General features: G+C 46.6%; 1 protein-coding gene across 7 annotated transcripts in view; it reads right to left on the bottom strand.

Annotated features, from left to right (window-relative positions):
- Positions 1-23,502, bottom strand: part of ENPP3 (ectonucleotide pyrophosphatase/phosphodiesterase 3) — a 329,854-nt gene that overhangs the window by 115,351 nt on the left and 191,001 nt on the right. For all 7 annotated transcript variants that reach the window (XM_029594399.1, XM_029594400.1, XM_029594401.1 and 4 more), the window contains one exon: positions 20,210-20,318. In XM_029594399.1, coding sequence (XP_029450259.1) covers positions 20,210-20,318 — 109 coding nt within the window. The remainder of the gene's footprint in view (positions 1-20,209; positions 20,319-23,502) is intronic.

Here is a 23,502-nt window from a genome sequence, read left to right as displayed (position 1 = left end):
CTGTGTATCGAACCTCGGACCGGCTTTGGACTCTTCTACAACTCCGTCCTCAGACTGCTATGACCTGCTGGAGGCGCCAGCCATCTGGAACCCACGACCTGCAGGAGGTGCCTGCATCCAGACCTTTCTACAGTCTTCCGAGGATTCTCCTAAGTCCCAGCGGCCGGACCCCTACGAGTTCCTCCTGGGGGGGGGGGTTGCGTGCTTCCAGGGTGAAGTCTTCAGTCAAGTTTCTCCTGTCCAAAAGGCCTCGCCCTTATACGGTAGCTGTCTACCTCGAAACAGGGGTCCACTTTCATAACAGCTGTGGCACGGCCCCCTCACCTTTCCACAAGGACTCCAGCCTCTGGTTCCTCCTCGCTAGCGGTGGTGGGCCACCAGCGCTGACTTCGGGTCTCCTCTGGTGCCTCCGGCTCTGCCACAGTCCCCAGCATTCCAGGTCATGATGCTACAGCTCATCAGGCCTCTCTGCGTGGGCCGCGGAGAGACGCCACTACCCGCACCATGCTCCTCCCTGGGCACATGCGTGCATATCGCTGATCTTTATGTAGGGACCACGCAGCCCCGGATGATGATGTCAACCTCTTCACAGTATTTAAGCTCAGGCCCCACTCCATAGCGTTGCCTTTGCAACAGGTCTCTCCTCGCTGGTCGAGTACTCGTTACTGCTAAGAGATTCGTCTCTACTCTACGTTACTGATCCTCGTTGTTCCTGGTTCCTGTTTCCTCGTTCCTGAACTGCCTATGCTTCGGATTGATTACACGGACATTGACTTCGCTTCGCCTGACTACGCTACAGCCTATCTCCAGACCCTGACCTTCACTTTGTCCGACTACGCTATTGACTTCTCCGTGATCAGACCTCAGCTTCAATTGACTATGCTATTGACTATCTCCGTGATCAGACCTCAGCATCGCTTGCCACATCCCCTGGATTGCCGCCAGCCCTGACTCAAGCCTACCATTGGACGCCTCTTCTGCCTACTCCATGGACGTGGACTTATCAGGCTTTGGCCTTCCTTTGCTCAAGCGCTCTCAGTCTGCCTTTGTTTCATTGGCGCCCGAGTTTCCAGAACCTTACCCAGTCCAGAGTAGGACTACACCATCCCTCGCCTGCTGTCTCTGGGTTGAACCCACTTCTCTTGCTATTCTATCTCAAGGCCCACCTAAGTCCTGCCAGCCCCGGCTCCCAAAGGCTCAACCCACGGGGAGCGAGGGCTGGTATAGGAGAAGCTCCAGCAGCCCCTGCCTATCAGCCAACTCCACCTTCCAAAGGTGGGGACCCATAGATCCTTACCTACAGGTTGCATCAACCTCACCTCGGCCCAAGGGTCCACCTCCGATGCATCAGCATACTGAAACATATGTATTTTGGGGGCAGAAATACATGATGCTTTATAAACTGAGTGGTTTCCACAACACTATTTATACAATACTAGCATAAATCTCTACCACCCCATTTATAGGTGTATTTCATGTACTTTTGAAAGTACTGGCAGTAAATTTGTGAGGACTGAGATTGGATCCAACATACCATATCAAGAGTGAGGTTCATCCTGTCATAATATGATATGATAGAGGTGTTTAAAATCATGAGAGGTCTAGGACGGGTAGATGTGAATCGGTTTTTTACTCTTTCGGATAATAGAAAGACTAGGGGGCACTCCATGAAGTTAGCATATGGCACATTTAAAACTAATCGGAGAAAGTTCTTTTTCACTCAATGCACAATTAAACTCTGGAATTTGTTGCCAGAGGATGTGGTCAGTGCAGTTAGTATAGCTGTGTTTAAAAAAGGATTGGATAAGTTCTTGGAGGAGAAGTCCATTACCTGCTATTAATTAAGTTGACCTAGATAATAACCACCGCTATTATTAGCAATGGTAACATGGAATAGACTTAGTTTTTGGGTACTTGCCAGGTTCTTGTGGCCCGGATTGGCCACTGTTGGAAACAGGATGCTGGGCTTGATGGACCCTTGGTCTGACCCAGTATGGCATGTTCTTATGTTCTTAATATGTACAGAACAAAACCAAAGGGAGACATTAATCCAAGGGAACGTAGCAGAAAGGAAGCTATAAGTCCCATACAGATCCCCATGCCTGGGGATCTGTATGGGACTTATAGGGGCTGGAACAGGGGATGGAACAGCTCCCCTATAAGGAAAGGCTGAAGAGGTTAGGGCTGTTCAGCTTGGAGAAGAGACGGCTGAGGGGGGATTTGATAGAGGATTTTAAGATCATGAGAGGTCTTGAACAGGTAGATGTGAATCGGTTATTTACACTTTCGAATAATAGAAGGACTAGGGGGCATTCCATGAAGTTAGCAAGTAGCACATTTAAGACTAATCAGAGAAAATTATTTTTCACTCAACGCACAATAAAGCTCTGGAATTTATTGCCAGAGGATGTGGTTAGTGCAGTTAGTGTGGTGGGTTCAAAAAAGGTTTGGATAAGTTCTTGGAGGAGAAGTCCATTAACGGTTATTAATCAAATTTACTTAGGGAATAGCCACTGCTATTAATTGCATCAGTGGCATGGGATCTTTTTAGTGTTTGGGTAATTGCCAGGTTCTTGTGGCCTGGTTTGGCCTCTGTTGGAAACAGGATGCTAGGCTTGATGGACCCTTGGTCTGACCCAGCATGGCAATTTCTTATGTTCTTATGATTCCATAGAAAACGGAATTCCAAGGGGTTTTTAATTACTGCTTTTATATATCTCTTTCTTAGTCAAAGAGGCTTCCATTTGGCTTTGAGCAAAAAGAAAGGAGAGAAAAATGGGAAAGCTGGAGAGAAAAGGCTCTCCTTGGAGGTAGAGTGACAGAGAAAGGGAGATGGGGGCTATAGACAAATGCGGGTCTATGACAGAGGGAGGTAAGAGAAAATTAATGAAAAAGAAAGTGGTAGAAAACCATAATGCCATTATTATAGGAAATAATGCGAGATTACAGGAAAAAACTAAATATATTAGAAGGGTAATCTTGTAACAACCTTCATAGGGTTGAAGTCTAGATATTGTTATAATTCTGCTAGCGGTTTACTCCTGTAAAGGGAGGAGTTAGCAATCTGTTAGAATTCTGCTAGAGGGTTGGCAATCTGTTGTAGATCTGCTGCTGGATACTCCTGTAAAGGGAGGAGTTAGCAATCTGTTGCACTCTGTAGGCGGAGTTAGCAATCTGTTGTAGGATCTGCTATGCGGATGGGAGGAGCTAACAGAGAGAATAGCAGTCTGATAGAATCCCCTCCCCAAAGGGGAGGAGTAGCAATCTGTAGTGAGCTGCCTCCTATGGCTCTGCTAAGGAATGGCAATATGTTATGATGTAGACTGCAGAGTTGACAATCTGTACCAGTACTGGAGATGGTGCACAGCTGGACAGAAAGTAAATAGGTGAATCCTTGGGCCGATGGCAGATGACAGCGCCACGAGGAGGAAGTCCCGAGAAGGACCATCGGCTAGGCTGGAGTATGGAGACAGACATAGATAGTTCTTTTATTAGATAAGTAGTATAACCACCAGAGGTGGCAGTAGTGAGCTGGTATGCCTGGCAGGGCTGAAGTCCCTCGGATACTGGAACTGCGATTCCCAGGTTGCTGAGCTGCAAAGAGACTGTAGATAGTGAATATACAGGGTATGCAGATGTACATAGCCAGTACTAGATGATAACTCACATAAGGTCTTGAGATAGCTCAGTAGCTGGAAAGGGTTAGGCCCTCGAGGAGCGAGTACCTGGTTCCAGGGAAAGCTCAGAGAGTGTGGTGGTCCCTCACAATAATCTGTATCTGGAATAGCGTATAGTCAATAGAGAATCTTCAGAGAGTTCAGGAACATAGGCCCTCGAGGAGCGAGTGCCAGTTCCTATATACCATCTGAAATAGTAACTCACAAATGTCTGTACATGGAATAGCTTCTGGACAAGGAGAATCTTCAGAGTGTTCAGGAACATAGGCCCTCGAGGAGCGAGTGCCGGTTCCTATATACCATCTGAAATAGTAACTCACAAATGTCTGTACATGCAATAGCTTCTGGACAAGGAGAATCTTCAGAGTGTTCAGGAACATAGGACCTCGAGGAGCGAGTACCGGTTCCTATCTGTAGTCTGAAATAATAAATCACAATGTCCGTCTCTTGTGATCGCTTCCAGGCAATGGAGAGTCTTCAGAGAGTTTAGGAACATGGGCCCTCGAGGAGCGAGTACCAGTTTCCTTCTGTAATCTGAAACAGAGAAAGAGAATGAGGCCCCCGAGGAGCGGGTACCCCTGGTAGGTTCGGAGAGGCAATGCTGCAAGAGTGAATCGGGTCCGAAGGAAATCCCGCAAACAATCCTTTGGGTGCAGAGTAGTCTTTGGACAACCGAAGCCAGTCCAATCGGAGTCCTTGCTAACTCGATCTGTTAGCAAAAGTAAAGACCTTTTATGTTGGAAGCGGATGACGTCAATACAGGGGGACGCCCCTGAGGTTCGCGCCCTTGCTGGTACATACTTTGGAGCACGCGCGTGCACGCACTATGTCATCAGGAACATGGCGGATCCGCAGCGTCGAGCCGGCCCGGGGACGCCGGGGAGAAGCAGCATGGAGACGCCGCGGCATCAAGCCGTCCATTAGGCACGGAAGGAGTGGCCACACAGGTAGAGAGGGTGGCGCGAGGGCGAAAGCAGGCACGAACGCAACAGATATAGAAAGTACACGCAGACTTCAGCCCAAATTTTCAAAGCAGAGTTACGCATGCAATATGAGCAGGTGTACGCTTAACACTGCATGGCAAGCATACACACATCAGCCCCTGCTCAGGAGCAGGAGGGAATATGTACATGCACATTTACCCGCATACTTTTGAAAATCAAAAGTTACACATGTAAGTGTTTCACTGCCCCACCTAACAAAGCCTCTTCTGCATTCTACTTTTACATGCACAGCCCTCGGGTAATTTTCACTAAGCCCTTTTACATGCATAAAATTGTGTCGTATGTGCATAAATGCCTCTGAAAATTACCCGCTTTATGACATTTCTTTAGTTAATTTATTTAAAGTGGCATCTGCGACAACATTTCTATGGAGTTTCCCCAGGTTTTCTCTAAATAACTTTTTATTCATCATTATCAAGTGTCATCTTCAATATGAAGGCTTTCCTTTGTTCTCAGCTTTCATCTTTGTTTTACCCATGTAGCAATTTTCAAAGGATTTTCAAAGCATAAGAACATAAGAAATTGCCATACTGGGTCAGACCAAAGGTCCATCAAGCCCAGCATCCTGTTTCCAACAGTGGCCAACAGATACAAAAAGGGGTTGAAATAGCATAAGTTGAAACTTGTCAGTAGTAGGGTCAGTCATCTAGGCTTCTATCAACTGAAATGAATCCTAGATCTTGACCATTTTTTTTTTTTATGGTTTATGGGATTCTTTGCATTTAAACAAAAACATAGACCACTCTACAATAAGGGCTGTAATTTATATTATCTATGTATTTTATACTTTTTATGGGGTTAATTTTGCATTGAAAGGCAATATATCAAATAAAGGAACTAACTAAAGCCATTTATGTGCGTAATCCCCGTTTTTATGCGTGTAAATGATTGACAAGAAAAGTTACCAGTCTATGTCACAGGGGCCGACCATTGCCATTGGCCGGCCCCTGTGACATAGTGAGGGCAAACGCTATCGGCGCCATTTTGATTACTGGCAACCGACGGCCCGAGTGCAGGAGATCGCTCCCGGACCCCCTCTGGACCACCAGGGACTTTTGGAAAGTCTTGTGGGGGTCGACCATCCATTGCTCCTACCATGTGACAGGGGCCAGCCAATGGCACTGGTAGCCCCTGTGACATAGTAAGGTCAAAAGCTATTGGCACCATTTTGAATACCAGCAGCTGACGGCGTGAGTGCAGTAGATGGCTCCCGGACCACCAGGGAGTTTTGGTAAGTCTTGGGGGGGTCAGGAGGGTGGGGGGTTTGTTTAAATTCGCTCCTTTAGACGGCTGAATAATTCGGTGAAGATTCGTTGTATTCGTGGGGAATCGCGATACGTTTCACTTCCCCGCGAATACAACGAATATGGCCCTATACATTGCGGATTACCAATACGTTGCAAACGAATGCACACCCCTAGTAGACAGGCCCGTGCTGGGAGCAGACCCGGGGAGGGCAGGAAAGCGGTGCAAGAAGTGAGTACTCGCAGTCGCAGCTGTCTGCGACCGACAGGCATAACAGTTAAAATTGCTTCTGGTGCTGTTGCTGCAGCCAATTAGGATTTGTTAAGAAATTTGATGGTTTAATTGTATACCTCTTGTATTCATATATATACTTTATAATGTTTATTATTTTATGCTTTTTAAAAAATAAAAACAGATTTACCATAATTGTATACCTCTAGGATTGTGCTTTTCCTAAGATTATTTCATTGTTTAATATAGCTTCCTTGTATTTCAGATTTTCCCCAGCTTATTACTGTGGGCTTCTAAAAGGATTAGAGTTATTGATATTTTCTTTTGTATTATGTCTTATTTGTTTCTGTATCTCAGAAACCTATTTTCTTTATAAATATTAATGTATTGTTATTATTTGTTAAAACTGAATAAATGGTTTTTTTGGGGTTTTTTTAAAGAGATAGAGCAGCTTTTAAGCTAGAACATGGGGGAAAGCTGACTGTTGCTCAGCAGTGCATGGTTTGGAGGGAGATATCTTCAAAGGGTACTAAAATAGCAGGTGAGTTAGGGCATCCTGATAGAGAAGTTCTAATGAAAGCAAAATTAGCCCATGTGCCTATAAATAAAGAATCACTTGAGTTAAAAGATTCCAAATTACCCATATCAACTAATAAGCAGATTGTTATTCAAACAAAAACCATACTTTGAAATGTCTGTATGCTAATGCCAGAAGTCTAAAAAGTGAGATAGGAGAGTTAGAGTGTATAGTACTGAATGAAGAGGTAGACATAACTGGCATCTGAGAGACCTGGTGGAAGGAGGATAATCAATGGTACAGTGGCCAGGTCAGAGAACAAATGTGACACAATGAAAGACTCTGAGGCACTGGATAGGCTGCGTTAAGTAGGGCTGAGGCTTGAGAGTAGTATAATCAGCAAGGAGGTAACTGGCAAGGTAGTGAGCAAGGCTCACTGAGGACTTCTAGTAGAGGGAAGACTGCATAGCAGGCTGAACTTTGGCACAGGAAGACTTCACAACAGGCAAAACCATGACAACTGCTTCATGGAGCAATTGGTCTGGGAACTGACCAGAGGGGGGAGCCATTTTAGAGGACTGCAGGATTTGGTGCAAGATGTAAATGTGTTGGGGGCATCTTGGTAACAGTGATCATTTAATATTAGAGCTGTAGATTTACTTAATGTCCTCCCTCCAGTCATTAAATCTAATTTGGTGGCAGTATGACCTTTGGCAATGCGTGTTGGGTGTGAGCTTGGCCCTCAGAAAGCCATGAATAAACAGAATTACCATTACAATATAGTAAACCTCTACCAAAACAATCCTAACAACCTTATCTATGAAAAGCCAACACTGCACATATTACACAAGGTCCTAGAACACCAATAAAAGCTCTTATTAGGTAACCAGGATGCTACCAGAAATTACATGCTAGCAAAATACCTCCCCTCGGTCACATATACAGAACACAGAGAGACCCTGACCAAATACAGAATAAAGAGATCATAAAGTATAAACAGAAACATGCTGAGAAGAACTTATAGAAACATAGAAATGATGTGAACCAGCCCACGGCAGGCGCGGGCAGGTCCCCTACCTCTCTTCCTGCTGCTCCCCAGAATGCAGCAGTCCGCTGCCGTCCTCCATGGTCCGGGGGCCACAGCAGTCTCCTGCCCTGTGCAGAAGGGCCGAGCCGTCTGTCACTTCCTCATTGCAGTGAGAGCTGCTGCCGGGGTCTTTGAGCAGCAGAGAGGCCATCTCTGCCGCTGCCTGCTTCCTCTTCGTGGCACAATGCTGCTTCTGCAGCCTGCCTTGTTTCTCTCTTCACAGCAGGGCTGCCGCTGCCACTCATCGGGCCTTCCACATGGCTGGGATGCCACCACCGACGGGCCTGTCTTCTTCCTGCTTCTTCCTAGGCGTGGGCGCATGCCTCTGCTCGGCTTTTAAAGGGCCAGTGGCAGGAAAAGGCCCCGCGGCCCTCAGAAATGACATCATCGCCCTGCCTTGCTTCAGCCCTATAAAAGGGACCCTGTGTTAGTCCATCTTTGCCTTCGCAAGGAGTTAGTTGCTCCTGGATGTTCCTGTCCTTCACTCCAGGAGTCTTCTGTGATCCATCGCTTCTTCAAGCTCCTGTGTTCCTTGTTCTTCGTTGGTGCTCCATGTCTTGTCCTGATGTTCGTGATCCAGTCCAGATGTCCGTCTTCCATTCCTGATATCCATGGTCAGTCTTGATGTCTGTCTTCCAGTTCCTGATGTTCCGTGATCTAGTCCTGATGTTCCATGATCCAGCCTTGATGTCCTGAATCTTTGGTTCCTCATTTCCACCCTTACTGGCGTGCCATGTCGTGGTCCGCGACCAGCCCCATAGGCGGGCTGAGTAGGGCACCTCGTGGCACAAGGCCTTCCTCACAGCTGCAGCGCAAGCCTCTGGGAGACTTCCATCTTGAAGCCTTGTTCCTGAATCTCTAGTTCCCAGTCTACAGAGTCGCCTTGCATCTGCTCCGTCCATGCCAAAGACACTGCCAGAACCTGCTCCATTCAGCATGGTCCGCGACCAGCCACAGGTGGCTGTGTAGGGTGCACTCTGGTGCTGGACTCTACGGAATCTTTGCCATGTTCCAGTCTCAATCTTCCATTATTTCGATTAGAATCTGCTTCGAGTCCAGCATGGTCCGTGACCAGCCCCGTGGGTGGGCTGTGTAGGGCGCGCTGCGTCTCAGTCTCAACCTAGCACTTTGATCCTGACTCCTCGTCTTCAGTGCCTTGTTCCTGACTCCTCGTCTTCAGTGCCTTGTTCTTGAGTCTTCATCCAAGTGTCTTCACCTGAGTCTTCATCCAAGTATCCACGTTTTCGCCCGAGTCTTCGTCTGAATCATCATGTTCTGCCCTCAGCCTCCGTCTGGTCCCCACACACTCGTCATTTCCAAGCGATGAGTCCGAAAGGGCTTCCAAGTGGCCGGAGGGCTACTCTCGTGACCAGCATTGCATTGCTGGGTCACACTGGTGCATGCAGGTCCAGTGGAGGCTGGGTCCAGTCTTGTTCCTGCTCCAGATTCCATCGTTTGTCTTCAGTCCAGTCTTGTTCCTGTCCAGCCCATGCTCGGGCATGCCTCGCCTGCCTCGGCACCTCTTCGGAGTTCCTCTGGGGGTCGAGCCATGGTCCAAGAACTCACAATCCACTGGAAAGTGGAACTGCTCTCCTAGCGCTTCCTAACAGTTTGCGAAGGCCATGTGTTCGGCGTTCATGTCCTTGTGATAGGCCATGCCTAGTTCCGGTGTTCCTAATCCAAGAAAATTTTCTTAAGAATTTTTTGTTCAAGTTTTCCCTGAGAATCCACTGACCTGCTGGAGGCGCCAGCTTGTTTTGAGATTTTTTGTTTTTCTTCATCCGCTAGAGACTCTAGCATCCGCTATCATCAAGAACCTCCTTGAAAGCTTGTATGGCCTGGGTACATTTTTGTTGTACGACCTGCAGGAGGCACCTGCACCCAGATTCACCAACATCCATCTAGATGCCAAAGCTTTTGGTTTGATTCCTCTGCTTCTACCTAGTCCAGAATTTTTTTTTTCTCTAAGGACATTTTTGTTTAATCTTTAAGATCATGAGTGGTCTTGAACGAGTTGATGTGAATCAGTTATTGACCGCCTTATCCGCGATCATATTCAAAAGGCTAAGAGTCCACAAAAGTCTACAGTGAGGGCTAACCATCCAAAACCTGTGCCTATTGCTTCCAGCTTACCGTCTGCACTCCTAGAGGAGGAAGAGCCTATGCAACTAGGCCAAAGCCACTTGACTTCTAAGGAGAGACATTACCGCAAGCGCATGGGCCTGTCCATGTACTGTGGCCAATTGGGCCACGCAGTCCAAACCTGTCCCATTTGTCTGGGAAACTGATGAGCCCAGGATCTGCAGAAGGACTTCTCCTGGGCCTTACCTCTCCTACTCCTCCATTATCTTTACCTGTATCCCTGCTCTGCGGAGGTTTCGAATTTCAGACCCTCGCTCTCATTGACTCCGGTGTCGGAGGTAATTTTATTCTGCAGCGCTTGGTCGAACATCTGAGGATTCCTACCACACCAATAGATAAGCCTCTGCTATTGCCATCCATCCATGGAGAACCACTTCCTGGAGAAGTTTCTTTGACCACCCAGGCCATTGGCCTGCTCACTGGAGCCCTACACACAGAATCAATTTCCTTTCTAGTGTTGGAAAAAGCCATGCATCTGGTGGTATGGCTACAAGATCATATGCCACAATTTAATTGTGCTACCTTGGAACTGTCCTAGTGGGGACCAGTGTTGCGTCCGTCGGTCTCAGAGGGCTTCGTCCGACATGCCTCACCTCTATTTCAGCCTTCTCCACCAGCCTCAGGAGAATGGCATCTGTAGCGTCTCCTTGCCATACCCTCCGGCTTCCCCGGAGCAGCTCTGGCGCGGCGCCCCTAGAGCGCGTGCGCATGCACACCTCAAGTCTTGTAGCAGTGCGCGCAAACCTCGGGGGCATCCCCCTCGAGTGACATCACTGCTTCCTTCTTCAAAAGGTTGCCCATTTGCTGACACTCGCCGAGTTAGCATCAGATTGGATTCACTCCAGTCTGAAGCTGCTCTGCCGCTTCTACTCTGCTGGAAACTACCTTCACCCTCCGGGGGTCTACTAACCTGGGTACCCGCTCCTCGGTGGCCCTTTGCTTATTTCCAGGTGCCTATCCTAATTAAGGTACTCGCTCCTCGAGGGCCTGTGTGTCTATCCTGGTGCCTGCTACCAATTCTTCAACCTGCTGGAACACTACCTATCAGCTACAGAGAGTGAGTACTACTTCTCCCAGTCTGTCCATCTACAGCTCCTCGCTGCCCATCTGCATCGGGCCCTACACCACCATTGTGGAATTGATCTCCTCTGCTGAGCATCACAGACTGTTGATATCTATCCTCTCTCTACTGCTCACTGGGAGCTCTATCTACTAGAGATGTGAATCGTGTCCTCTATCGTCTTAATGATCGATTTCGGCTGGGAGGGGGAGGGAATCGTATTGTTGCCGTTTGGGTTTTAAAAATATCGTGAAAAATCGTTAAAATCGTGAGCCAACCCCCTAAAACCCACCCCCGACCCTTTAAATTAAATCCCCCACCCTCCCGAACCCCCCCCCCCCCAATGCTTTAAATTACCTGGGGATCCAGCGGTGGTCCAGAACGGCGGCGGTCCGGAACGGCCCCCTCAATTGAATCCTTTTGTCTTCATCCGGCGCCATTTTGCAAAATGGCCGCCGCAAAATGGCGGCGGCCATAGACAAAAACGATTCGACGCAGGAGGTCGTTCCGGACCCCCGCTGGACTTTTGGCAAGTCTTGTGGGGGTCAGGAGGCCCCCCCAAGCTGGCCAAAAGTTTCTGGGAGTCCAGCGGGGTTCAGGAAGCGATTTCTTGCCGCGAATCGTTTTCCATGCGGTCCGGAACCCCCGCTGAACGACCTCCTGCAGTCGATCTCCTGCCGGCGCCATTTTCCGTACAGAAAACGATTCGCGGCAAGAAATCGCTTCCTGAACCCCGCTGGACTCCCAGAAACTTTTGGCCAGCTTGGGGGGGGCCTCCTGACCCCCACAAGACTTGCCAAAAGTCCAGCAGGGGTCCGGAACGACCTCCTGAGTCGAATCATTTTTGTCTATGGCCGCCGCCATTTTGCGGCGGCCATTTTGCAAAATGGCGCCGGCTGAAGACAAAAGGATTCAATTGAGGGGGCCGTTCCGGACCGCCGCCGTTCTGGACCACCGCTGGATCCCCAGGTAATTTAAAGCATTTGGGGGGGGGTTCGGGAGGGTGGGGGATTTAATTTAAAGGGTCGGGGGTGGGTTTTAGGGGGTTTTAGTGTGCCGGTTTTCCTGCCCTCCCCCTTCCCCCGATTTACGATTTTTTAACGATAAATCGGGGGAATTGGTATTGTATCGTGGCCCTAACGATTTTTGACGATTTAAAATATATCAGACGATATTTTAAATCGTCAAAAAACGATTCACATCCCTACTATCTACTCAGCTACCGGGGAGTGTGTTATAACATCTGCCAGTCTGTCTCTCCTACAGTGCTTTACTGGGCATCTGCATCTGGACCTTACACTACCATTGTGGGACGGGTCTCCCATGCTGAGGATCACAGACTGTTGCTATCTAATCCACTCTCTACTGCCACCTCTGGTGAACCAGACAAGCTGTATAATAAAAGATATATTCTCTGTGTTTGGTATCTGAGTCTAGCCCGGTGCTACAGTTCCTTACGGGGCTCTTCCCCATAGGAGATACCATCACTGTTGCCCCTGAGAATCCACCAAACACCTCGATATCATAACAGATTGCTAACTCCATGGATTCGTCTCAGCTCACCGCATTGCAGGCCATTCCAGGCCTGGCCCAGCGAATCACTGAACAACAGAGCATGCTGGAAAGCTTGACTGTGGCCTTTAATCTACTGCACTCACAGATGAACGCTTCTACTACCTCAGGTAAAGAAGAAACACCACCAGAAGTGACGGTTAAGACAGTTGTACCCCTCTCCGCTCCTATTCGCTTCTCTGGGGAAGCCTAGAGATGCAGGGGATTCCTCAACCAATGCTGTATGCATTTTGTACTTTAACCTAATAATTTTCCCACAGCCTATGCCAAGACTACGTATATCCTGTCTTATTTGGACGGAAGAACACTAGCTTGGGCTTCTCTACTGTGGGAGCGAGATGACCCCATCCTGAAGGACCTTACTGGGTTTTTGGAACTGTTCAAATCCGTATTTGATGACCCAGCCAGGTACACAATCACAGGATCTACACTGGTTCATCTACAGAAAGGTAATATACCTTTACCAGACTTCGCCATCGAGTTTAAGACTTTGGCTTCAGAGTTGAATTGGGACTCGAGATGCCTGAAGACCCTGTTCTTTGAAGGCCTGAACTCTCGGCTGAAAGATGAATTGGCAGCTCGAGAAATGCCTGAGACCTTGGAGGACCTGATGAAGTTAGCCACAAGAATTGACCAACGACTTTGGGATAAGGTTCAAGAGGTTAAAGTTCCAAGAGGCCAAGCCAGGGAGAAATCCGAGACAAGACTATACCTAAACCTATTCAGTCTAAAGCGGTTGCGGGTGAAGAAGAACCTATGCAATTGGGCCATAGTCACCATACTTCTAAGGAGAGAAGAACGCTGAGAAGATTAGGTCTCTGCATGTATTGTGGTCAAGCAGGCCATGCAGTACAAACATGCCCTATCTGTCCAGGAAACGGGCAGATCTAAGTCCTGTGGGAGGACTCTTCTTAGGTCTAACTGCACCTTCTCCTCCACTCTCCCTGCCAGTCTCCTTGATAAACAGACCACTTGAATTCCAGACTCTTGCCCTAGTGGACTCTGGGTACATGGGTACAATATTGACATGGGTACAATATTAAATCGGCGAGAGCAATATTGGATCTATAAATTAAGAACTGAAGCACCATCTGGATTGAATGATCAAATAGACTGGTATTCCCTCCTTTAAATTGAATTTAAAGGGGTTTCTGAATTTCTTTACTGCCATGCCAAAGGACAAGTGATGGAGTCCCTTTAAATATGGGACGCTGAACAAGGAAGGGCGGGTTCGCCATTTTTTGAAAGGAGCACAGAGCAGCGCTTTGCGAGCTTCATTATAAACTTGAACCGGGAAATATCATGAGTTGGGACAAGCAGTATCTAAGTGGCTCTCCCTGACGAAGATGAACTTCGAAACTGGGCCTTGTCGGGGATAGTTTTGCCAATGGGTATACTGGATCTTCAGGATATATCTTCAAAGCTAACTGACATTTTCTAACTATGCTCCAGTTTTGATGTGGGCTTGGTGAACCGCATTTCCTTGCTGTAGCGCTTTTCACATTAGCAGGCGAGGATTATTTGTTCAACAAAAGTACATATAAATTAAAAAATATTTTTTTGAAATAAACAATAAAAGGACTATTGGATGGACGGTGGTGCTTATGATTAAATAGAGAAAAAGTATGGTACACCGGGATGGTGCCCTGAAAATTTATGAAGCATCACTTTACACTCATTAAATATTTTTTTCCTTAAACATTTTTTCATAAATATTTTTTCACAAACATTTTTTAAGTCTCGGGGAAGCTAACAAGTGAATGTGATGAGCGCGATCAAAGAAAAGTCTTTTTAAATTAGTCTATTGTGGTGTGTTTTATAAGTAATTAAAAAACATATAAAAAAGTAGCAAAAATTGATTAAGTGTTAGGTAATTAATTTTGTTTGTAGTGTGGGTTCTTTTTGTGGATTGGAAGTATTTTGTTTTCTAGTGGACTCCGGGGCAGGAGGGAATTTTATACTGAGACGTCTGGTGGAACATCTGCGAATCCCCACTATGACTATGAAGCCTCCGCTTCTGTTATCCTCTATTCATGGGGAGCCCTTGCCCGGTGAAGTAACCCTACAAACAGAACCAGTCAGTTTAAGGACTGGAGCTCTTCATACGGAATCCATTTCCTTCTTCGTGCTTGAAAAGGCTATGCACCCCTTAGTACTCGGGTTACCATGGCTACAAAAGCACATGCCTCAATTCAACTGGGCTACACTGGAGCTTTCACGTTGGGGCCCAGATTGTCATGGCAAATGCCTGAAGGAAGTTCCACCACTACACTGTATGCCCACAATTCCGTTGATGCCTGGGTTACCACCTCAATACGCATCATTTCAAGATGTGTTCTCTAAAGAAGCTGCTGATATACTTCCTCCACACAGATCTTATGAAAGTGTGATCAACTTGAAACCGAATACAGAACCACCCAAGGGAAGAGTTTACCCCCTCTCAGTTGTGTAAAATAAAGCGATGTCGGAATACATCCAAAAAAATCTACAAAAAGATTTCATAAGGCCATCCAAGTCTCCTTCAGGAGCAGGGTTTTTCTTTGTGGGCAAGAGGGACGGAACCCTACATCCATGCATTGATTATCGTGGTCTAAACGGGATCACGGTCAAAGACCGCTATCCCTTACCACTCATCTCTGAGCTGTTTGACTGCCTACAAGGGGCTAAGATCTTCTCCAAGCTGGATCTTAAAGGAGCATATAACCTTGTCCGCATTCGTTCAGGTGACGAATGGAAGACAGCTTTTAACACCAGGGACGGACACTTTGAATATTTGGTGATGCCCTTCAGCTTATGCAACGCCCCAGCTGTCTTTCCTGTCTGTCTTAAGGTGGGCCAGGCCAGATAGCTGGAGCCGGTCCGTTAAGGCAGTCTGAGGCTATCTATCACATACTCTATCACAGCTTGGGATGCACACCCAGTTGCACTGGGCCTAGGGATCTTAGGGGTTCCCCTGTACAAGGCACCAGGAACGGATGGCTATCGAGGGGAATTTCATGCTCCTCATGAATGAAAATCTCATTGAAAAGCAGTATTTCCATACAATGCTAATAAGGCATTAATAACGCTACTTCCTTAAAAAGATAAGGATCCACTTTTGCCAGGTTCTTATAGACACAAATCATTGCAGAATTTTGACATTAAGTTATTAGCCAAGATTTATGCAGACAACCTAGAATGTGTTATCCCCTCTTTGGTGGAAGATCATCAGGTTGACTTTGTACGTGGGATTCATCCTATTTTCAATGTGAGGAGGGTTTTGGCTTCTACAGCGAGGAGTACTTCCCAAGTGATTCCATCACTATTGATCAGCTATGACACCGAAAAGGCTTTTGATCAGGTAGCATGGGATTATCTCTTCTTCATCTTAGAACAGCTTGGATTCTGTGGAAACTGGTTAAGAGTAGTGTGTGCTTGCTCTATTCTGATCCCAGGGCTCAAATATTAGTAAATGGATTTCCCATAAATGAGTTTCCTTTACAGTGCAGCACACAGCAGGGCTGTTCTCTTTCACCCCTTCTATTTATTGTATCGCTAGAACTGGTATTACAGGCCATAAACCACAATGTTTGCATTTCAGATATTCTGGCAGGTACCAGAATGTTTAAGAACGTGGCCTTTGCAGATGATCTGCTTATACACCTTAGTAATCCAGTGGAGTTGTTGACTGCTTTGGTGGAAGAATTTGCTGCTTTTGGCTCCTTTTCAGGTTTTAACTTGAATATGAGCAAATCTGAGGTGATGGCATCCCCGGTTCGCTCTGAGATGGAGTGGGGTGGGCCAGAGATTCTTTCCGCTATCTGGGGGCACAGATATCAACAAACCTCACCAAGATCTATGATTTAAATGTTCTACCATTATTAAAGTCCTTAAAGAACAAATTTTTGGAATGGAGGGATTTGCCCCTTTCGGTGACAGGTAAGATGAATTTATTTAAAATGCTTTTATGGCCCCAGTGGTTTTATATATTGCAAACTCTTCCTTTAGTTCTTCAAAGGCAGGATATTAAGCTAGTCTATGCTATATTGTCCCGTTTTGCATGGCAGGGGAAAAGAGCGCAGATCTCTATAGTTAACATGTTGGGACCTTGGCAGCAAGGAGGGCTGGGGATTCCAGAAGTGGAGGAGCATAACATGGCCTGTCTATTGAGACACGTTGAAGATTGGATGTTTAATTCTGCACATTTTACCCCCCTGGATCTGGAGAAGGAATTGGTCAAACCTTTATATCCGTGCTTTGTGGTGCATGTTAGTTCGGTAAAATTTCCGTTGGATATATGTTGCAAGTTCTCCATAGTCTTAGGGTTGCCAACTTTTCTATGGAGCAGGACTGGACCCTTGGGGGCTGGGGGGGGGGGGGGGGTATTTTTGGAAAAAGCCAAAATGAATTGCTAACCAAATAGAAAAGCACAGGTCAGAAGCTCATGACTGGATAGGAAGTCACAAATCTAGTACACCTGCACTGAAAGTATGAAACTAGCCCAGGCTAATTTTCCATTCACATTCTTCCCTCAAATAAGCATTTTGGTACTCTCTTTTTCTCTCTCATTACAATTGTTTCCTGCCCTCCTAGACCCAAAAGGCAGCCCAGAGCATCAATATACAGTTCACACACCAAAGAGAACATTCATCACATTAACAGAAATTACAAAGTATCAGGTGAATTTTCAAAAGGATTTACACATGTAAATGTAACTACTGTCTTAGCAATTTTTAAAATCCATTTACGCATGTAAAGTGCAATTAAGTAAGCAAATCCTCTGGACAATTGAATTGGATATATTGCATCAATTTTCAAAAGCCCACTTACTTGAGTAAAGTGTAAGCATGTAAATGCTTTTTAAAATCAGTCGCTGTATATATATAGGGAGGGTGATTTGAAAACATCATGATCAATTTATGCAGCAGCTACTTTTGCCAATTTTAAAAGCGAACTTAAATGCATATATTTGCTTTGAAAATTATCCAAACTAATGCACGCAAACTCACCCACATTCTTTGTGGGGTGTAACTTGTAGGAGTTCATTTGCATGCATACTTTTTAAATTCAAAAATCCATCCCAACTCCGCCACCTGGAATGCCTATTTTTTTGTGCACAGAAAAGTATGCACAAAGTCAGGTTATGTGCATACTTTTATGTGCACAAACCATGCGCAGTTTTATAACAAACTGTTTATAAGTGTAAAGCAATATTTTATGAGCATACTTGGCTTTGAAAATTACCCCCCCCTCCAAAGTAAAATTCCAAATCATTGGACATAACCTTACCCACAATATCACTAGCACCTGGATACATTCTATTTTACACTTTTATATTCCTTCCCGAAACTTCAAATCAGCAAATCGATTTCTGCTTCACGTCCCTTCTGCTAGAAACACCAGATTATCCAAGACACGTGAAAGAGCATTGTCAATTGCAGGCCCCACTACCTGGATCTCACTTCCCTCAGGGATTAGAGCAATGGCAAACGCTAAAGACTTTACGGAGGCTTTGAAAACGCTTTCTCTTTAAGCAGGTTCTCTGCGAACAAGTCTAACTCGGCTGAGCGCACTGTATTGCATCAGCCTCTCTTCTCTCTATCTCTTCTTGGCAGTGCTTATATTAAGTCAATTGTCTACTTTATTTTGTTTTGCATTTGTTTGGTTCTTTTCTGTTTCAACATTAGGTATGCTTTTCTGTAACCCGCCTCACACATTGGAGGGCACAGACAAGAAGCACTTTAAAATAAATAAATATATAAACCTGACCCTTGATTTGGGAAGGGATTTTTTGGGGGGATTCTAGAGTTTGAATCAAGAGGGACAGGGCTTGCACTAGGGATGTGAATCGGGCTTCGGACGATTGAAAATATCGTACGATATTTTCAAAATCGTCAGAAATCGGGGGCTCCCCCAAAACAATAGGAAAACCCAACGAAATTGTTCGTGGGGGTTCTCTTATCATTTTGGGGGAGGGTGGGAAAAACGGCACACAAAAATAACCCCTAAACCCACCCCGACCCTTTAAAACTAATCAAAATGGTGCCGATGGCCCTTTGCCCTTACCATGTGACAGGGTATCCATGCCATTGGCCGGCCCCTGTCACATGGAGGGAGCACTGGATGACCGGCGCCATCTTTAAAAATGGCGCGGGCCATCCTGTGCTCCTACCATGTGACAGGGGCCGGCCAATGGCATGGTTACTCTGTCACATGGTAAGGGCAAAGGCCATCGGCACCATTTTTATTAGTAGCAGCCGACGGCCCGAGAGCGGGAGATCGCTCCCGGGACCCCCACTGGACCACCAGGTACCTGTAAAAAGTTTTTGGGGGGTCGGGAGGGTGGGGGAAGCTAAGGGATTAGTTTTAAAGGGTCGGGTGGGTTTTTTGTTTATCAGCTCGGGCCGATTCACATCTCTAGCTTGCACTGGCTTCTGAAGATATCCCTTGAGGCCTACCAGGGGCCTCTTTATTTCACTATGGAATGCTGGTGTGCCGAAGATCTGCTCCTAGGGCCAGAGCCCAGTGGCTTATCCAGAGCTCTTGGGGGAAAACGGGCACAGCCAGCTGACAGAGCTGCTTCCCAGGAGAAGGAACCTTTCTGCTAATTGACTCAGGGCTCTTAGTGAGCACTAGCTGGTGTTAACAGGGGGTCAGGCTGGAGCTGTTTGAAGAGTTAATGGCCCTACTGCTATAGGGAGCTGGGATTGCTTTCACCCAAGGCTGTCTGTTAGATTATTGTGTAGTAGGAACCTGTGACTCATTCTGTTGTTTTTGTGATTACTGCTGATTTTTCCTAAAGTAATGCTTGATGTGCTGGAACTATAGTATAATTTGTGAGCCTACTTTTGTGGATCCCAGGGTATGGGGTTTGTATGAACAAGACATCCTGAAGAAGGTCTAAGGAGGAGTGGGGAAAGCAATTTAGATGGTCACAGAAGGGAAAACCTTTTAATTTTCCCTTTCGCTGTCCTGAAGAATGATCCACCTCATTGTCCCCTCAGCCAGGTCCAATTATTCAACATCTTACCAGACCAATTTTTGGGAACCCACAGAGTTTGTGTCAGGACTCTTTATTTTATGTGCCCCCTAGCAGGGTTTACATGAGGTTACCTAAGAATCAATGTATATTATATGTTACACTCCTCATAATGGGGTAGGTAATGAAACTATCTGCATGTCAAGAAACTCTGTAGGGTTTGCAAAAATAATCAAAGCAAAACTAATATTTTGATTATTGCCTAATGGAAACATGCGTGCATAAAGCTGTGTCTGCTTTCTCTGCGGGTATTTTTTTTCTGTAGATTCGTATACAGTTAGCTTTGATTATTCACAACTACTCGCATAAGAGCTTCCCCAACCAAACCCCATCTGCGGGAACGCCGCCAGACATTTGCAGGTAAAAACATCCATAATGCTGACATCCGCGGGTGCTTTTACTGATGTATGGGGTAGATACTAATCAAGCACAGGTAAAACAGTGTTTTACCTGCAGAAAGGGTTTGGATTATGACTCTCAATATATACTATATCATGTGGCTACTCCATTGCATTATCTCTCACACGATTTTCTTTCAGTTTGTCTCTGGGTTAAGAGTCCTTTCATATTTATTGTACACTACAGATCCAGAAACGAGAGAATAGGATATATTGTGCAAGGTGAAAAAAAGAAAAATAAAGCAAAAATGTATATACCATGATCAGCTACAATAATTAGATTAACGCAGTTGTGCAGATTCCTTTGTTTGAGGCCGTCCATTAGCATCCCTATTGTCCGGTCTGCAAGTTGCAAAGCTTGGATTACCTGTGGAAGTAGGAACACATTTCCAGCATTTCAGTGTTAGCAGCTTCAAGAACCGGAAAAGAACTATTACATGCAAGAGCATCAACCAACAATTGTTCTTTCATTTTCTTTTAAACTTGTCTTGCAAAGTACCAGCTAGCAGAGCTCCAGGACACTTCTTGGTACTGCCACCGAACTACATTCCTGTAACTGAAGAGTAATTACTAGTTTTTTAATATATTCTCACAGCACCGCTTCCAAACTCTTGACCATTCTAGCTTTTTCACATCTTCTGTCGTTTATTCTGCTCTCATGGCATGGCAGAGATTTTGGTATAAAGCAGTGTGGCAGCTGTGTTAGTCCACTTGAATACATGAAAATAAGAGTTAACATATAAAAACTTGTATATATATTTTGTTATTATTTACTAACCTTTATTTCCAACAGATGTTTGTGTCTTTTGTAAACAGGCACATTTCTGTCAACTTTGAAAGAGGAGAAGGTTTCTTAATTTTTATTGCTTGGTTGGGACTCCGCAATTTGCAGCACAAAGTGTTAGTTCTCGTGCAAGATCACATGAAAACTTGGGTAAAAAAAAAAAAGCACTCTAGAACTTTTTTAAATTTAATCCCACTAAGCAAAAGTTTCATAGTTCTTGCCAGAGAAGATTTTACTGGCACAAGATTTCATGTGCAATTTTTTCTTTTTTCCCTAAGTACAGTTTCAGGAAATCAGTCCTTAGACAACAGATGCTCTATGACTTCCAGGGCTATTTATACCTGTTTTTGCACTCTTTTGACCACAAAACTTAAGTTTGGCTGCAACTGTGCACAGGTCTTGTACTGCTGCCACACAAAGCACAAAGGTGCTTTTTATTTATAAAACAGACAGTGATGTTCTGGTGTTTGTTTGTTTTTTAAGTCTTAGAATGTGTTTAAATGGATGTAGTATTTTCAGCGTATACAGTAGACAGTTTGGCAGTTCCTATGGTAAATAGCACGGGTTTTGTGGAAAATGACGGCGCCCCTTGGTTTTTTTTTATTAACTTGGTCTATAATTTTCAAAAACAAGCTATGCTTCATACTAGTATTTTTTGTGTTGGGGGATTATATTATTTTAGACATGTTCCAAAAAATGCAGTTTTATTAGTGGATGTGCCTATCTGGATTTATATGCACTCATCAAAAAGAAATAGTGCACAAGCAGAAAAGGTAAGCATGCAACTCCAGTGGGAGGATTGAAAGGAGAAGATCATATTGCTGGAGGCTGAAGAGGATCGGTAAGTATTCCTTTAGTGTTGTGATTCTGCCCGCGGTCCCTCCACCTACCTCTCAACTGACGCGGCAAACTGCCGCCGTCCTCCACGGCCCAGAGGCTGCGGCTGTCTCCTGCCCTGTGCAGCAGGGCTGTGCCCTGCCGGGAGCCTTCCTCCGCGGCTGGGGCTGCCGCTGCCGCTCCTGCTCCGACCTTCACGGCAAGGAGCCGCTGCCGGGGTCTTCAGACGGCAGGGAGCGGCAGGTTCCTGCCGATGCCTGCTTCTTCTCTTCAGTCTTCACGGCAGGGAGCCGCTCCAGCCACTCTTTGGGCCTTCCACGTGGCAGGGGACACCTCCAGCATGTCCATCTGCTCTTGCTTCTTCCTGCCTCTGCATAGGCATGGGCGCGCACCTCTCTGCGACTTTTAAAGGGCCAGCAGCGGGAAAAGCACCGCAGCCCTTGGAGATGACATCATCAGCCAGGTTTGCTTCAGCCCTATAAAAGGGGCCCTGTGCCAGTCCATTGTTGCCTTCGCAAGGAGCCAGTCTACTCCTGGATGTTCCTGTCCTTTGCTCCAGGAGTCTTCTGTGGTCCATCTCTTCTTCAAGGTCCCGTGTTTCCTGTTGGAGCTCCTCTGTCTTTGTCTGAACCTTTGCTCCTGATGTTCCATGTCCAGAGGTCCTGTCATCCTGTGAGTTCATTCCTGAAAGCCTTGATGTTCCAGTTGTCCTGTTGTTTGTGGTTTCGTTCCTGAAAGTCCTGTTGTTCCTCATCCTGATGTTCCAGATGCTCCGTGTTCCTGTTCTCTTGATCCTGACGCCCTTGTCCTCTCTTCTGCATCCAGTTCCCAGGTTCCTTGTACCAACATTTCCTGGCCTGCCATGTCGTGGTCCATGATCAGCCCACGGGATGGATGTGTAGGGTGTGCTGTGATGCAGTGCTCACTAGGGATGTGCAGAGGGACGCCATATGTTGCATTCGTGATTCGGATTCGTCGGGGAGCAGATACGTTGCATTCGGCTGTATGGCGCCCCGATGCGTTAATACGGCGATTTCTATTCATGTCCCAGCTAAAATTAAAATTAACTACAACCCCCCACCCTCCTGACCCGCCCAAGACTTACCAAAACACCCTGGTGGTCCAGCGGGAAGTCTGGGAACCATCCCCTGCACTCTCACACCCTCGTTTGTCGGTTTCATCATGGCACCGATAGCCTTTATCACAGGAGCTACCGGTGCCATTGGTCAGCCCCGTCACATGGTCATTGGGTGCCATCTTGTGTTCCTACCATGTGACAGGGGCTGACCAATGGCACCGGTAGCCCCTGTGACATAGTATGGGCAAAGGCTATCAGAGCCATTTTGAGTACTGGCATCGGCCGGCCGGCGTGCAGGATCCCCGTTGGACCAACAGGGACTTTTGGCCAGATTGGGGGGGCCTCCTGACCCCCACAAGACTTGCCAAAAGTCCAGCGGGAGTCCGGGAGCGACCTCCTGCACGCCGTCCGTCCGATGCCAGTACTCAAAATGGCGCCGATAGCCTTTGCCCATACTATGTCACAGGTACCGACGGTCGGCCCCTGTGACATAGTGAAGGCAAAGGCAATCTGCTGCGCGCTGATCGCCTTTGCCCTCACTATGTCACAGGGGCCGACCGTCGGTACCTGTGACATGGTGAGGGCAAAGGCGATCTGCTGCGCGCCGGCCGTCCGATACCAGTACTCAAAATGGCGCCGATCGCCTTTGCCCTCACTATGTCACAGGGGCCGACCGTCGGTACCTGTGACATAGTGAGGGCAAAGGTGATCGGCGCCATTTTGAGTACTGGCATCGGACGGCCGGCGTGCAGGAGGGTCGCTCCCGGACCCCCACTGGACTTTTGGCAAGTCTTGTGGGTGTTAGGAGGCCCCCCCAAGCTGGCCAAAAGTCCCTGTGGGTCCAACGGGGGT

The sequence above is a fragment of the Rhinatrema bivittatum genome, chromosome 3 (genome assembly GCF_901001135.1).
Source record: "Rhinatrema bivittatum chromosome 3, aRhiBiv1.1, whole genome shotgun sequence".
NCBI lineage: Eukaryota > Metazoa > Chordata > Amphibia > Gymnophiona > Rhinatrematidae > Rhinatrema > Rhinatrema bivittatum.
This window is presented reverse-complemented; position numbering and strand designations above follow the sequence as displayed.